The following is a 15,472-nucleotide window of genomic DNA, read 5'->3' as shown; positions in this document are numbered from 1 at the left end:
AGTACTACTGCGACTACGAGAGGCGTTGGATGACTAGCTTGAGAGCGGCTTGGAAAGGCGCTACGTCGTTCGAAGTCGTGAGCAAAGCGAGATGTAGATCCAGCGCGAGGGGTTGGTTGCGACTTTCGATAGCTGTAACAAGAGGAGGGCGTGATTAGAGACAGTGGGCAATGAGTGAAAGGAGAGACAACATACCTTGGCAGATCTCCAACACTTTCTCAGTCGAAGGTTCCGAGAGGGCCTCGCAGTTGATCAAGTCGAAGAGCATGTTCAACCGTTTCTCAGTCTCGTTGATCATTTTCGCTTGTTGAGGCTATTCAAACGAGAGATTGACTAAGCTCGGAAGCAGAGACGAATGAAGGAGATAGGAAACTTACGGGAGTTGTTTGCCTCAACCTTCGAAGTTCGAGCGTGAGAATATCGAAGATTGGTCGGTTCTTCTCAGAGATGTGCGTTCGATCTCCGGGAGCTGCAAGAGAAAGGCGAACGGATCAGTAAGAGGCAGAATCCGAGTAACTTCTCATCGACTCACGATACTGCAACTTTGGCGGTTCAGGTCTCGCTTGCATGGCAGCAGCGGGAGGAGGAGGAGGAGGACCGTTCATCGAAGGAGGAGGAGGAGCGACAGATCCGTTCGAGGGTTGAGGCGGACGCATCGATTGAGGAGGGGGAGGCGCGGGAGCGAACTGAGACTGAGTTGGAGCAGGAGATTGACCTTGTACTTGCTGAGGAGGGGGAGGAGGTCTCGACTGAGCTTGACCCTGAGGCTGGAAGTGTTGAGGAGGTACGGGAGGAATCGAATTGTTCGCGGTCATTGGAGGGGGGAACGCTGAGCGATTTGCACCGGCTGAAGGAGGTCGAGGGAAGTTTGGTGCTCCAGGAGGAGGCGTCGCGGTCGACCGAGGTGGTCCAGGAGGAGGAGGAGGTCGGAAAGCGTTCCCGTTTCCGGGAGTTCCGCTTCTCGGAGGAGGCGCAGCTGGGAAACCACTTCGTTGAGGCGGAGGAGCTTGTTGACCATTGACTGGTGGAGGAGGCGCGTAGGGAGAAGGTACGGAAGAACCAGAAGGAGGAGGAGGGGCGTAGTTCGAGTTCATTTTTGGCGGAGGAGGGGCGTAATTCGTTTGTTGAGGGGGAGGAGGCGCGGAAATTGGCTGTTGCTGTTGTTGTTGCTGAACTGGAGGCGGCGCGGAAGTCGAAGCGGAAGGAGGAGGAGGAGGGACGAAACGAGATCCAGTCATCGGAGGAGGAGCGATTGACGAAGGCGGAGCTGGAGTTCTGTTCGATCCACGACTCGGAGGAGGAGGAGGGACCGCTTGACCAGGTTGAGCACCGTATCCTCCGTAAGGTCCGGCGGCGGGAGCAGAGGGCATATTCGGGAAAGGACTCGTGATCGCTTGTATTTTGCTCGACGAAGCCGAAGTCGCTCCAGCTCCCGGGGTCGACTTGCGAGAGAGAATCGGTGCATCGTTCCAGCCTTGATCGGGCTTAGCTCGAGGAGGAGGAGGTGCCGTCGCAGGAGCGGGTTGACGACTTGCGAAATTGGGAGACGCTTCTCGGATCGCGGGAGGAGCGGGGAGACCAGATCCGGGAGTACCAGTTGGGGCGTAAGGATCGTTGACAGCTCCTTGAGCTTGCGAAGGGAACGTTGGTGCAGAAGAAGAGGGCGCTGGAATGCTCGAGACGGGTTTCGCCGCGTAAGGGTTCGGTGCGATCGACGACGTTCCAGCGACGGGAGGAGGAGGAGCGTAAGGGTTATCGGCTGCGGTCGGTTGTACAGGGGCGTAAGGGTTCGAGGTTTGAGGAGCGTAGGGCGAAGGAGCGACGGCGGCGGGTTGAATTGTCGAAGGAGCGGGAGCGCCATAGGGATTGTATGACGAAGGAGCAGGTGCTGCAGCAACAGGAGGAGCAGAGTAAGGGTTGTAAGCGGATCGAGTCGAACTTGCGAGATTCGTTTGTTGAGTCGTTGCTGCGCCTCCGTATCCGGGATTCGCTCCGTATCGACCTGCGACGGGTTGTTGTTGACGAGTTCCGTAGCTGCGAGCTTGAACGCCACTCGCCTTGACAAGCCTCTCTCGAGCGAGAGCAGGTCCACTCGCTTCAGGTTTCGTTCCTTCGAAGTCGGGAGGAGTCAAGTTGATGTACTTGAGCGCGAGTTGAGTGAGACCTTGTTCGGCGAGGAGTTCGGCGTATTCGACGTAACGTTCGTACAGACTCGCCAATTTGTAAGTCCGAGCTCCCAAATCGGCCGCCGTTGTCGATTGAGTCGGAGTCTGAAGATCGACATCGACGTAGCCGACCGCGTGTTGGAAGACTTGAACTTTCTCGACGAAGTCTTGAAGAGCTCGAGCGTGAGCTTCGAAACTCGCTGAAGCAGAGGCGTTTCCTCCGAGACGAGATTTCAACGCTTCTTCCTCCTCCTTCATTTGACCGACCCAAACTCCGACAACCTTTTCGAGTTTACCCGCGGCGAGGTAACACAAAATCGCGTTCTTCCTCCATTCATCGGCCTGAGAAGGATCGGGGCTACCTCGAACGAGTTGGAATTGGTATTCGAGTCGCTGACCGAGTGCTTCTACGAGGGAACCGAACTCCTCCTCCTGAGCGGCAAACGTGCAGAGAAGGACGAATACTTCGACCCAATCCGCGAGGTCGGCATTCTGAACGATATCGGAGAGATCGTTCATCGTGATTGATTCGAGAATTCGAAGGTAAGCGGCCGATCCAGAGTTCGGAGAGTTCTGTTGAGCACGAGCGAAATAGGTCGACTGAGTCTGAGCGAGGAGCTCAGATCCGCCACGAAGAGCGAAGAGGAGAGCGTCGGCGAATCGATCAGTCGCGAGAGCGAGGGAAACGGCAGAGGTGAAATCCCCAATGACGAGAGCTTGCGTGATGAGCCTATCGACGTCTTCACTTCCACTCTTCGAGGTCGAGGAAGGGTTGTACATTTTGAAAGTCGAGGGTTTCAAGTTGAGACTCGCGATACTCGAGGCTGAACCGATCGTCGCGGCGGCGCTGTTGTATCCGTCGAGGGACGAACCTCCTTCTTTCGCCAAGAGTCGTTCCGGTAATGCCGACAATCGACTCTGTTGTCCAGCCCCTCCTCCTCCTCCTCCTCCTGCTCCGATTTGCGAGAAGAAGTCGTCTCCACCTTGATCGTCGCCGAAGAGACTTGGTCCATCGTTCGTTCCATTCTCCTGAGAAGGGGCGAACGAATCTTGAGGAGACGAATCCGGGATCTCTGGATCTTGTTGCTCGCTCGATTCGTGTTGTTGCGGTTGTTGAGGGGTAGGAGTGTTCGAGAAGAACGTTTTTCCATCTTTCGAGAACTTCGCGACGACTTGATCGATCCTTTCCTTAACTCCCTCTTTATCGTACCCAAGCAACTCGATCAATTGTTCCCTATTCTGACTCGCTTGTCCCCCAGCCGCCGCATGGAACAAAGTTTTGAGTAATTTCCAACTCTCGACTTCTCCCCTCTGAGCCTCTCCTCCTTCTCTTTCGAGTTCCTCCGTACGTTGATCGCAGAACGCAGCGAGTCCACCTTCGAGTTGTCCAGTTGAAGCTTGTTCGAGTTTTTGTGCGCGTTCGACGACCGGAGGGGAAGCAACGAATTTCTTGATTTCGACTTTGGGGAGAGAATATCCTCCTCCCGAAGTCGGAGGTAGTCGATCGTGGTGAATGTGAACGAGTTTACCTCCGAATCCGAAAGCGACGGAAGCGGGACGTTTCAACCATTTCGGAGTAAGAGTGAGAGATTTCGTGGGGTAATTCGCGGCGTTCGCAGAGATCGCTTGTTCGAATACGGAGGAGGAATCGAAGGGGTTCGAAGGATTCGCGGTGGATTGGGAAGAGGTAGAGGTGGAAGGGTCGGAAGTGACGTTTGTCGATTGGAGAGAGTGAAGAGAGACGGTTCCGTCGAGAGAAGCAGTGCTGATGATCGAAGGGTTGCGAGGACAGAACGCCGTGTCGAAGGCCCAGTTCGTCGATGGAGCAACCTGATGGAAGACGGAATGTTCCCAACTATGCTCGGATACAGTTGAAGGAGAACCGACTCACCTCGGCAACGATTTCGCCAGTCGAAGCACCCCATGCGATCGTCCGACCATCTTTTCCACTCGAGATGATGAGATCCGAATCGTCCTTGCACCATGCGACCGAAAGAATTCCCTTTTCGTGACCTCGAAGAACCTGTAATTTCGCGAGTAAGGCAGATGAGTTTCTATCAGTAGAATCAGCATGAAAGACTTGACGTACTCGCTCGGGTTCTTTCCAATTCCTAAGATCCCAGAGAAGAATCACGGGCGAATGATCGTCATCTGAAGCAGTAACGAGTTTCGTCGGCTGTCTCAAACAGAAACCCATCAGCTCGATCTTCGCTTAGTCTTCGTTGAGAACGAGACTCACGTTCTCCGGATGCCATTTGACGCTACTGACTCCACCCAATCCTCCCACTCCGCTCGCTCCGTTCGACCCTCCACCGAACACTCCTCCCGCGCCTCCTCCAAACGCACCAAACCCAGCCGCTCCCAATCCCGTCGGGCCCGCTCCAGCATAACTCAACGCCGTGATTTCCCTCTTCGATTTGAGATCCCATACGACGGTGTAACCCGAGTTTGAACCGGATGCGAGAATGTGAACGACTGAAGGGTTCCACGAGAGAGAAGTGATCGTGTCGAGGGAGCGGGAACGAGGGCCGGGGGAGAAGGGCTTGGTGTTAGGGGTGGAGAGGTCGTAGATGAAGATCTAGTAGCGTAGAACGAGGGAGAGGACGGAAAAGGGGACAAGTGGGGAAATAGAGAAAGGAGGACGAAGGGGGGTTGCGAGGCAGCACAATGTTAGTTGATGACTTCTACGGTGATACGGAGAGAGCTGGAGGTAGACTTACTTCACCGTTTGTAGCACCACTCGCCAAAAAGTTTGATTGTGCCGAACTGAAATCCAATCCTCGCACCGGTCCCGAATGAGTTTCGAATCTCGAGATCAAAGGACTACTCAATCGCGACAGAATCCGTGTCAGCCCGGAGCGTAAAGGGGCGAGGAGAGAGGTGATTGTGAAACGTACTCGTGTCCCTGGTGATAAAGTGCAATCGAAGGATCCCAAAGAGCGACGTTTCCGTTCTCCAGTCCACCTGCAATGATCCCCAATGGCCTCTCCTGACTATTAATCCCGTGACTACCCCATGCGATACGATTGAATCTAGCTGGAGCCGAGACGCGAGCGATCGGTTCTAGTGACGCTACTTCATTCGAGGTCGATTCGAACGGTTCCCATAACTCGAGGAGTGATTCGGAGGAGAAAGAGTCATCGAGAGCACCACTGACGGTACCCGTCGCGAGGAGAGGAGATGTAGAAGAGGAGGAGGAGGAAGGGGAAGAATGACTAGAGGTTGAAGGGCTCCAGCCGACGACCGAGGTACGGCCGAATGACATGAGGGGTGGAGCCATAGTTTGTGACCTCTCTTGAATAGTCGAAAGTCGAGGAATGATGAAGAGAAGAGGAGAACAACTTCGCCGCGAAACGACTTTGACACGTTTCAGTCTCATAACACGACTCTTCTTGCTGTTCGTCCTCGATAAGCCCCCGACTGGTCACAAGCTCGAACAAGATGGAAGACCCCGCCGAAGACCGCTCGCAATTGATTGAACAAGTCGAAACAACAGACTCAGAATCAACTCCCGTCGCTCAACTCGTCAATCACGATGAAGCAGAGCGTGGAGAAGACGCGCCAGAGGCTATTGATAGTAATGGCAACGAAGACACAGCGGGAACAGAACCAGTCGGTCAGTAGATGCCTCTTCTTTTTGGTCGTGTTGGATCATGGATGAGCTGACTCTCGAGCTCTCTGGTCGCGACAACGCACAGCCTTAGACCAAGAGGCACCAACTATCGAAGCTGATGAACCACGCACAGAGCAGCTCGAAGAATCCGTCGCTCCTCCGCCAGTTCCAATCGTTCAAGAAGAATCTCCCTTGAAGGACCCAACTTCGAACGATTCTAAAGAAGTTCCCGCTCCCTCTGCCCCCTCGGCGCCACCTAAAGTCAGAGCTCCCATCACGGCCGGTGCGACTCCGAAAACTTCCGCGTCTCGCAAACCTTCACTTGCAAAACCTCCCGTTCCCTCCTCTTCTTCTTCCTCTCTCGCCCGGAAACCTCTCGGAACCGGCAGACCTTCCGTCGCATCATCGACAACGACTAATGGAGTCCGTAGACCTTCCTCCGTCACGACTGCGACGAAACCTCCCGTTCGTTCTTCCCTTTCGAGTTCGACCAGTTCGAGACCTGCGGGAGGTGTCGTCGATACTTCGAAACCGCGAGTCGGAGGCCTCGCTTCCCGTGCTACCGGTACTGCAGGGAATGGTCCTCCTCCTCCGACCGGTGCGAGAACCTCGTCGACTCTCTCGAACGGAACCTCTCGAACTGGAGGAGCAGCCGCTCCAGCAGCCCGACGACCACTCGCTTCCTCGACTTCCTCATCTACGTCAGCACCACGAACCGCAGCACGTCCCTCGGTAGCCCCACGTCCCGGAAGTTCCCTCTCGAATGGATCAGCTTCGACTTCCCGTCCTCTCGCTTCATCTCGATCCGGTCCTCCCCCACTTCCTACCTCCTCCGCTGCGGCAGTTAAGAAACCCCTCGCTTCCTCTTCGACCTCGAGACTCGCGAGTTCAACGACGGGGACTCGCCCGATTCGTAGTTTGGCTTCATCGACTTCGGGAAGTGCTACTCGTGCGGCACCTCCTTCTTCGGCGGCGGCATCAGCAACATCCGCAGCTACGAAGAAGGCTCTTGAGGAGAAGGAAGCGGAATTATCGTCGTTGAAGGGAGAACTCGATTCGTTAAGGGAGGAAAAGGCGAAAGAGCTCGAGGAGCTGAGAAAGGTGGTCGAGACGAGAGAGAAGGAATTATCGGAGGCGAATAGTACACATGAAGCTCGGAGCGAGGAACAACAAACCAAGGTTAGTCCTCTTTCCACTGTTTTCTCTCCTTCATAGCGACTGAACGTGGATTTCCCTCGGTTTGTCAGGTCACCGGCCTCGAATCCCAAATTCAACACCTCGAATCCCAGCTCTCCCAACTACAAGAAACCCTCTCTTCGACTTCTACTCAACTCGAATTCGTTTCCGCTACTCACTCGCAACTCGAATCGAAACATTCTTCTCTCGAAACCGATCATTCTTCCCTCTCTTCCGAGCTTGACACCCTTCGACAATCATCCACGAGCTCCGATGAACGTATTGCTGCTCTCGAGGCGCAACTGAGCTCGCTGGGATCGGAGAAATCGACTCTCGAATCCGAACTCGACTCGCTTCGAACAGAAGTTTCAACCCTCAAAACTGCTCAAACTTCCTCGGACGAGCTCTCCCAGCGAATCGAAAGTCTCGAAGGAGAGTTGAAGATCGTGCGAGAAGCCTCAGAGAAGGTGCAGGCAGAGAAGGAAGAGTTGGAGAAGAAACTAGGGGAAATCGAGAGGAGATCTCAAGAAGCCTACGAGAACGCATGTCGGGATGCTGATGCGTGAGTCTTCGTTTCCTCTATAAGTCGTATGACGTTATACAGGCACTGAAGGCAATCTCTCGAGTTTAGGACTTACAACGCCAAACTGGAAGAACTTCGATCTTCCCATGCGAACGATCTCGAATCCCTTTCTTCCACTCATGCTCAAGAGCTTTCTTCTGTCCGCGATACTCACTCGGACGAACTCTCGACTCTCCGCGATACTCACTCACATGAGGTCTCGACTCTCGGCGAACAACATTCCTCGAGACTGCAAGAGCTCGAAAAGGAGATTGAGGAGTTGAAAACGGCTCAACAACAAGGAGGAGCTTCAGCCGAGGAGTCCGAGCAGAAACTTCGACAGCTCCAGGAGGAACACGAAGTCGTCGTTGGAGAGTTGCGTCAAGCAGGAGAGAGGGAACGATCAGAGTTGACAGACTCGCATGAAGCGAAAGTCAAGGAGTTGGAGGAGAATCACGATGAGGCGTTGTCGACACTGAAGAAGAGTCACGAGGAAGAGGTGCAGGAGGTGAAGCGGCAAGTCGACACGGAAGTTGAGCGAAGAACGGCGGAACGATTCGAGGAGGTTCAAAATCAGCTCGAGAGTCTCAAAGCTGAATTCGAATCGGAGAGGCAGAAGACCGAATCTCTACAACAAGAGCTCGAGGTAAGTCAAGTGTGTCTCCCTACTCGGCTGATACTGTCTGGTTGACAACTCTTGTCTCTTTCTGCGCTCTCGCTAGGCCGTTGCCGCCAAACACTCGCAGATCATCTCGGACCTCGCCTCGACACACGAATCATCTCTAGCGTCCGGACGTCAAGACGCGGTCGCCACCCTACACGAAAAGCATTCAACCGACTTGCACCAATTGAGAACCGATTCCGAGGCGACAGTTACCCAATTAAGGGAAGCTCACGGGGCCGAAATCCAAGCTTTGACTCTTGCGAAAGAGGCGATCGAGGTTGGTGAGGCGAAGAAACGTGAGGCAGAAGTTGCGGGGATTCAATCGGAACTTGATACTGCTCGAGCGGTTCGTTCTCCTTTCTCTCTTTTCAGGAATCTTCTGAGAACTGACGTGCGATCGACTGCTACAGGATCTCGAGAAGAACAAGGACGTCGTCGGAGAACTCGAAGCTTCCCTCGCGAACGTCAACGAGCAACTTTCCTCCGCTCAAGACGCCCTCCGAAAAGCTGAAGAAAGTGCGTCGTCTGCCGCCGCTCAACCTGTCGACAACTCTGCGATCTCTGAACTCGAATCGAAGATTGCCGATGCTCAGCAAGACCTTGAAGATGCCAGACTCGCGCTCCAACAAACTCAAGAATCCGCCCAAGCTCAAATCGAGGCGATGTCTAAGATGCATTCTCTCGAACTCGTCTCGATCGAAGAAGGTCACGTCAACTCAGCTCAACTCAAGGCGACCGAGTTCCAACAAACGCTCTCTGACCTTCAGACGAAATTGTCGGCAATTCATGAGGACCGAGAACAACTAAGGACGGAACTGGATGATGCGAAACAAGAACTCAAGAAAGCGCAGTCTGTTCAACAAACCGGTACAGTGACGGATGTCGACGTTTCGGCTCTCCACACCGCGCATCAAGCGAAACTTCGGGAAGTCGAGAACGATTACGAGCGAAAAATTCTCGAGCTGGAAGAGGTGCGTCTTCCGCTATAGCCGCTCTGCCTTACTCGTGACTGATCTCTCGTATGTCGCAGGCGAACCAAAAACTCGAACAGGAAGTTCACCTGTATCGATCGGCAGACGACGAATAAGTCTCAAACATGCGTGAGTAATCTTCCCCCGCTCTCCTTCCCGGAGCCTGCTCACATCAACTAGCTATTCCCAGCTCCATCAGTACCATTCATCCCTCCTATTCCCTCTCTCATCTCGCAAATACCCTCTCGTCATTTTCCGACTTTCGCTTTCTCGTCCTTTTACACCTTCGACTTCGATATTTCGCGCTTCTCTGAATCGGCGGAACCGATTTGCAATGTCTCAATCTCATAGATATCAACATCTCTTCGAGATCGCTTGACGGAACCTCCCGAATCATAGAGATTGAAGTTCAGGATTTTTCCAAACAAAACGAACAGACAGGGGATAGAACAAATGATACAGAAGATACGAAGAGGGAGACTGGTTATGAGCTCGAATGATCCCACTGCTTCGAAGGGGTTTTACTGAATAGAGATTTTGAGAGCGACGGCCGCCTCATTCGTCGAGACAATGACTTGGTTCGATCCAGTTGCTACTTGAGGAGCGTAGAAGTCGCTCGAAGACGAGTAGGTGAGGTAGTTGTTCGAATCCTGAAGAGGGAAGAACATGTCAGTTAGTGCTCTTCCGCGCCGATGCGCACAGGAAACTCACCTTGGAGAAGACAGCAGCAGTATTTCCATCAGCGCAAGAGATCTCTCCAGCCGAAGTGACGGAGCAAGATCCTTTCGAAGTCGTCAAGGTGAACGAAGACGAGTCATCGGACGAAGGCGTGATCTCGTAGCCAGCGCAAGTACCCGTCGTATACCATTTCCCATTCGAGATCAAACAACCGTTTTTGGTGCCATCGACGAGAACTAAGCCGCGAGAAGAGAGTCAGTAACCTATCTCGATCTGGACCGAGCTGAAGATTTACCATTGAGGAAAGATTTGGTTCCAGTGCTACCACCTCCCGAGCTTCCGCCACCGGTCGAAGTACTATTCTTCGGAAGATATTGGATACCCGTATCAGGACAGGTTGAACCGCTCCCGATCGGTGAAGTCGGAATCAATTGTCCCCCTGCGATAGGTCCCTTCGACACGTATCCCCACCAGACCTCGTTCAACGCTCCGTTCTGACAGTTCCATACCGCCTCGTAGCCGAAGTTCTCCTTCGCGACCGCCTGGAGTTGAGCCAATGTGTAGGTTTTCGTCGTCGAAGGAATGATTCCGGCAGCGGAAAGCCACGAATAAGTCGGAAGAGAGGTGAAGAGATCGACGGTTCGCTCGAAGTAGTCGACGAGGTCTTCGTAGGGAGTATACGAGGCGCCATAACAAGTAGTGTTGAGCGTCGAGATACAGGTTCCGTGCTTACCCCTAACAACGGACGAGTTAGCGAAAGTTTCGGATTCGAGGCACTCGCAGGAGCAAGTACGGAAGACAGGATTGGACGTACCACTCGTGCTCCCAGAAAGACTCGTCGTCACCTTGGTAGTCCTTCCAGTAGACGTCCATGTAATCGACTAATCCCGCGCGAGCGTACTTTTGGAGTTTCCCTCGAATGTCGGTATACTGTCTCCTTTGGTCACAATATTGTTCGTAGCTGCCGTCGCAGTTATCAGGCCAATTTTTTTTGGACGCGTGAGCTTGGGCACTGATTTCTTGCGAAATCAACCTCGCGAGCGAAAAGTTTTCGATCCCTGCAGCAGTTTTCGAACCTTTTTTGCGAAAGAAATCGTTTTCGGTCGCTCTCAAAGGTCTCGCAATCCTCAGTTGTCGATGTGCCAGCGCTTGACCGCCACGTACACTGGATGTGTAAGAACGCGATAGTGAACGGAGTAGCTAGCCTCAGGCTCCACTCGAGCAACATGGATTGCAAGCGAATTAGAGATACAGAAAGCGCTGTCCCCTGTACTCAGCGCTACTCGTATCGCTCTGTAACGCTTGTGCTAGCATGCAGAAACCTCTTGCTTCATCTGTGAAAGAGATCTTGAAGCCTCGAATGCAACGACAAGGCAACGAGATGAAAGAGAAGTTTCGAGAAGTAGTTCCAGATCAATTTCCTTCCTCTTTCACTCCTCATACCAGCTCGCAACAGCACAATGGCTAAAAGACGACAAGCAGCACTACCGAGTGAACCCCCCCAGAAACGCCAAACACGCTCCTCGGGACCGCCCGAACAAACTCCATCTCTCTCTTACAGTGATCACCCAAGAAGCAACAGGAACAGATCCTTTGCACCTGTTCAGACCACATACGACCCAAGACAACAGAAACTCCGCGTCATACGAAAACCTGCCGTTCCCTCCCTCGAGTCCCAATCCGTTTACTTCAACATTTCCGACGATCTCTCGAGGAATGACGACGCGCGTAAGGAACTCTGCAAGAACATGAAGATCAAGGTGAAGGAGACGATCACCGCCGCAGAGGGAGCAGTGAACGGCAGAGAATTGGCTGAGGCTGAATTCGTGTCGATCGTTCGAGAAGCTGGCGAGGAAATGGGATTAGGTAGGGGGAACGACAAGAAGGGGTTGATCGTTACGCAATTGGAACCGTCTCGCCGTCCAGGAGCATGGAAACTAGTAACGGATCACAGGACACTGGGGACAGTAGACGAAAAGGACTTTAACCTGGGTAAATCAATTAATCTTCATCAGACAATCTCCCCGCCTCCTCCTCACCATTCACTCCAACAGATGTCATCACTAATCAACGTCTCGAAACTTCCGTCCCACCAACCCAACGATCAACCTCGTACGAACGAGCGATCAGCTCAATGAACAACATCGCACTCAGAGGACTTTCACTCCTAACGGCTCTCTCGTCTCTCGCGGCCGACGCACTTTTCCCTCGCACGAATTCTCGTTGGAACGAGACGTTTCTGCTAGAAATCAACAAGTACCGGAAACCGTTGCGCAAAATCGTCTATGGTCAGTTCTCTCTCTTTTCCCCTTGTTCCGCCCCACTCACTTTCTATCGAATCTCAGACGATCACGTCAAAGTCGTCCTCAGGAACTACTCGTATGGCACCCTGGTTCGCTGCCGACGCCGTCAAGCAGGAGCTTTCACCGACGAGATCTCGATTGGGACAACCGGTACCAGGTTGGCCGAGGTCGTGGAGATCTACGAAGGACTCATGGAGTCTCAGGAGAGTGGAGAATTGAGCTGGGAGGAGGTCAAGAGAGTACAGGAGGAATGGAAGGCAGGACGTCCCCCATCGAGAATGAGTAAAAAGCAACTTCGAATGGAATCTAAAGGTTCGCTTGGCTCCTCCTTATCCTATACAATCAGTAGCATGGCAAAACTGACTTGTCTCTTTTGGTCGAAAAGCTGAAAGTGGTGCGATGGTCCGTTTCTTCGTTTCGCTTTTCATCCGATGTTTAGCTAATTCCTCAATGGTGATTGCGGTCTTCAGGTACAGCGTGTCATGAAGAGTGTGAGAATTGCCACAGAGGAGAACGATCAATACCGACATGCCTCCCCCAAGCAACGAGAAACGCTATCGAAACACATCGTAAAAAAGTACGTCTCGACGGAAGTGGTAGAGAACAACGTTGGAGGAGCTACGAAGAAGCAGAGAATGGAAACGATCAGGAGTTGTTTAACAGGAGAAACTCTGCTATCTCTTCCTGCTTCTGGAACCGCTCGACAAGCTCGAGAATTTGTCGCGAATTCTGAGGGTACGTTCAATCTGCTCCGCCTCTTCTTCACGCTCGTCAGCTTCGATACTTACTCTCCTCTCGAGACCTGTAGGAACCGTTTCAATTGATCATCTTGATCAAATGGTTATTGGTTTAGTCAACGGTGAGGTGATTCCAGTCATGGTTAGTTACTCGCTCATTCTCTTGCCCTCACCCATACTGAGAACGAGTTCTTCTCCAGAACTCGAAGTTAAATCTTGGACCGATTTCACCTCAGCTCAATATGTTCAAATATCGGTACGCCTTGCTTCTCCCGTCTCTTTGATTTCTCGCTAGACGTAGTTGACACTCTCCTACACTACCAGCTGGCCCTGTTCTCAACTTGCGTTCATGTTCGCCGGAATATCGATCTCCGACGGAACGAACGGAGTCACGAACGACAATACTTCTCTTCTCGCATTCCACTCTCGTCTCCTCAAACTCTCGAAGGCTGCCTACAAATGTCACCGAATGCCATGCCCTCGACATCTCCGAGGTACTCTCCCGGTGTCTCGCATCAAGGACGTTCTCTCGGCCAATACCGCCATTCTCAAATTGCTCGGTATAAAATTCGCGACTGATCTACCCAGTGAGTTCTCTGGCTTCATCGCTTTCTCGCTGACTCTCGTGCCCTGACTGACTGTATTCTTTCCACAGCCTTCGACGACTACCTCGAACATATGGGAATCACGGCGGAAGACTTCGACGAATTTGCGAATGAACAACTTCAACAGATGTCGGATGAGGAGTTTTTGGAGACCGGCGCTCAACTCGATATCGACTCAAATCCTCCTGTTCGACCCGGAAACAAGCTCAATTCCGCAGTCACGCCCGCTTTCAGAGAACAGATTCGAGAGGTTTCAAAGTCAATCGATGGTGGTAACTTGACTTTCGATCTTCCTCTCCCCCTTGCCTGAACGGGCACTGACTGCTCTCGATGACGTACACAGAATTGAAAGACAAGTACAACATGACTTTCAAGAAGACGCGAGAGGGAGAAGGTTCTGGAATCATTGCTCTAACTAGCAATGGAACCGAGGTTCGTCCCTCCACTTCGCTCACTTCGTATTCACGAGCGCTGATCGGTCTTCGTACTCTGAGACAGAGTGTAGGCGACGTTTGCCGATTGTTATTGAAGTGGGCCAAATCCAACCTCCGAGAGGATTATGGCTTTGGAGGTGACAACCCTTGTTAGTCATTCTACTCTCTCCTGATGAGCTATACTGAGCTCATCGTCCGCGTTCGATCGATAGGGGTCACTCTCTATGCAAACTCAATTTGCTTCGTCGCTGATTCAATCCTCGTAAAAAGAAAATATGATTCATTCGATGCTTCAACGAAGGTCTTCTTCGTGAGCTGATGTTTCCGCTACTTGTCTGCTCGCTCACCACTGACGATCTCGCTGCTTTTCACAGCACGACCCCATCAACCCGGGACTTCCTCTTGATCTTCCTCCCGATTCAAAACATCCCTTCATGCCGTCGATTTCTTCGCATGACCACCCGAAGCACCGACACGGATGGAAGGATAATGTCCCGGTCATTCAAGATCTCACCTTCAAAGGTTGGAGCGCCTCTCGCAACACGATGCGACTTTCCACTGCGGCTTCGAATTTGGGAGACGGGCAAGGAAACTCGACTGCGATCATGCACAATAGGGAATCACTTCGCAAGAGCATCGAGTTCTTCCGAAACATTCCTGAAACAGGTTATGATTCCTTCCTCAAAACCCTCTTCGATCCCAGTCCTGCCGGAAACACCTTCGTCGACACAATTCTCACAGGTATCAACAACATCAACGCCTCTCGAACGTTCGCTCCCCCTCCCTCTGCTGATGCTAGTATGAAACGTTTGGAAAAGAGGAATGAGATGGAAGAAGACGAGGGAAACTAGAATTTTGTTGGATTTTTTGCCTGCTTCGTTTCACTTTGTTCTGTCCCTACATTCGGTTACCCAGGTCTCCATATATCACTGAGCTCTCATACCCTCGCTTTGACCTGCCAGCCATACTCATCCTGTAGCCCTAATTTTGCTATCCCTCTCTGCTGCGCATCTTTTCCGACCTTTACCTTTCTGTCGAGTCGAAGGTGAAGCTTTTAGTAATCCCGATGCCCCAACTCTTCTCTCGGAACGAGTCATCGGCGCAACGGTCCTCGATGGTTCGATTCTTCTGTTCTCCCGCCTTGTGAATTCAAATCTCGCGATCCCCTCGAACAGTCTCGCGAGAGGAAGAGTCAACCCGTTTGCCCTTCCAGAGTTACCTCTCTTGGGCGACGTACACCACCAGAGCATGGTCAGGCTGCTCCCAAATTCCGTTAGAAAGACGACTTTGCAAGACAATTCCCAATTGATGTTCGGTCTGAGAAAGAAAACGAAAGCAACGAAGGGGTATCGACAGACAGAATAGGGGAATAAGGGCAGGGCTCGAGGTTGTACAATGACAGAGAGTAAGGGCAACCCCACGCTTGAGTAGGCCTACGTAGCGAGAATGTCAGGAACGAATTCGCGGCGGAAAAGAGCCAGGGAAGTTTTCCGGCTTACCTGTAGTTGACTATCAGTTGACCTTCTGTACCGTATCAAAGGAAAGCGCAAGCATCAGCGGCCGA

General features: G+C 52.4%; 4 protein-coding genes across 4 annotated transcripts; 2 read left to right on the top strand and 2 right to left on the bottom strand.

Moving 5' to 3' along the window:
* Positions 1-13: 13 nt before the first annotated feature.
* On the bottom strand, positions 14-5,445 carry JCM6883_002940 (uncharacterized protein; the record flags this gene model as incomplete). The annotated part of the gene is made up of 9 exons (XM_076635399.1): positions 14-132; positions 196-313; positions 378-469; positions 533-3,995; positions 4,057-4,188; positions 4,255-4,341; positions 4,405-4,743; positions 4,886-4,988; positions 5,063-5,445. 9 exons carry the CDS (start codon positions 5,443-5,445, stop codon positions 14-16), a joined length of 4,836 nt encoding a protein of 1,611 aa, XP_076484615.1.
* Positions 5,446-5,606: 161 nt separating this feature from the next.
* JCM6883_002939 (uncharacterized protein) lies at positions 5,607-9,267 on the top strand (the record flags this gene model as incomplete). Its single annotated transcript, XM_076635398.1, has 7 exons — positions 5,607-5,781; positions 5,864-6,957; positions 7,026-7,516; positions 7,586-8,162; positions 8,239-8,526; positions 8,591-9,151; positions 9,211-9,267. The coding sequence occupies 7 exons, from the start codon at positions 5,607-5,609 to the stop codon at positions 9,265-9,267; spliced, it is 3,243 nt and encodes a 1,080-aa protein (XP_076484614.1).
* Positions 9,268-9,672: 405 nt separating this feature from the next.
* Positions 9,673-11,057, bottom strand: RNY1 (ribonuclease T2; the record flags this gene model as incomplete). Its single annotated transcript, XM_076635397.1, has 5 exons — positions 9,673-9,801; positions 9,863-10,065; positions 10,125-10,564; positions 10,644-10,905; positions 10,994-11,057. 5 exons carry the CDS (start codon positions 11,055-11,057, stop codon positions 9,673-9,675), a joined length of 1,098 nt encoding a protein of 365 aa, XP_076484613.1.
* Positions 11,058-11,289: 232 nt separating this feature from the next.
* On the top strand, positions 11,290-14,759 carry JCM6883_002937 (uncharacterized protein; the record flags this gene model as incomplete). Its single annotated transcript, XM_076635396.1, has 13 exons — positions 11,290-11,821; positions 11,884-12,117; positions 12,175-12,444; positions 12,518-12,534; positions 12,603-12,867; positions 12,941-13,011; positions 13,070-13,125; positions 13,194-13,456; positions 13,525-13,746; positions 13,818-13,906; positions 13,973-14,057; positions 14,121-14,218; positions 14,283-14,759. The coding sequence occupies 13 exons, from the start codon at positions 11,290-11,292 to the stop codon at positions 14,757-14,759; spliced, it is 2,679 nt and encodes an 892-aa protein (XP_076484612.1).
* Positions 14,760-15,472: the final 713 nt, after the last annotated feature.

Source organism: Sporobolomyces salmoneus, assembly GCF_050403485.1.
Source record: "Sporobolomyces salmoneus JCM6883 DNA, S_salmoneus_JCM6883_v1_ctg98, whole genome shotgun sequence".
NCBI classification, from domain to species: domain Eukaryota; kingdom Fungi; phylum Basidiomycota; class Microbotryomycetes; order Sporidiobolales; family Sporidiobolaceae; genus Sporobolomyces; species Sporobolomyces salmoneus.
Note: the sequence above shows the minus strand (reverse complement) of the source record. Positions and strands in the feature narration are given on the sequence as shown.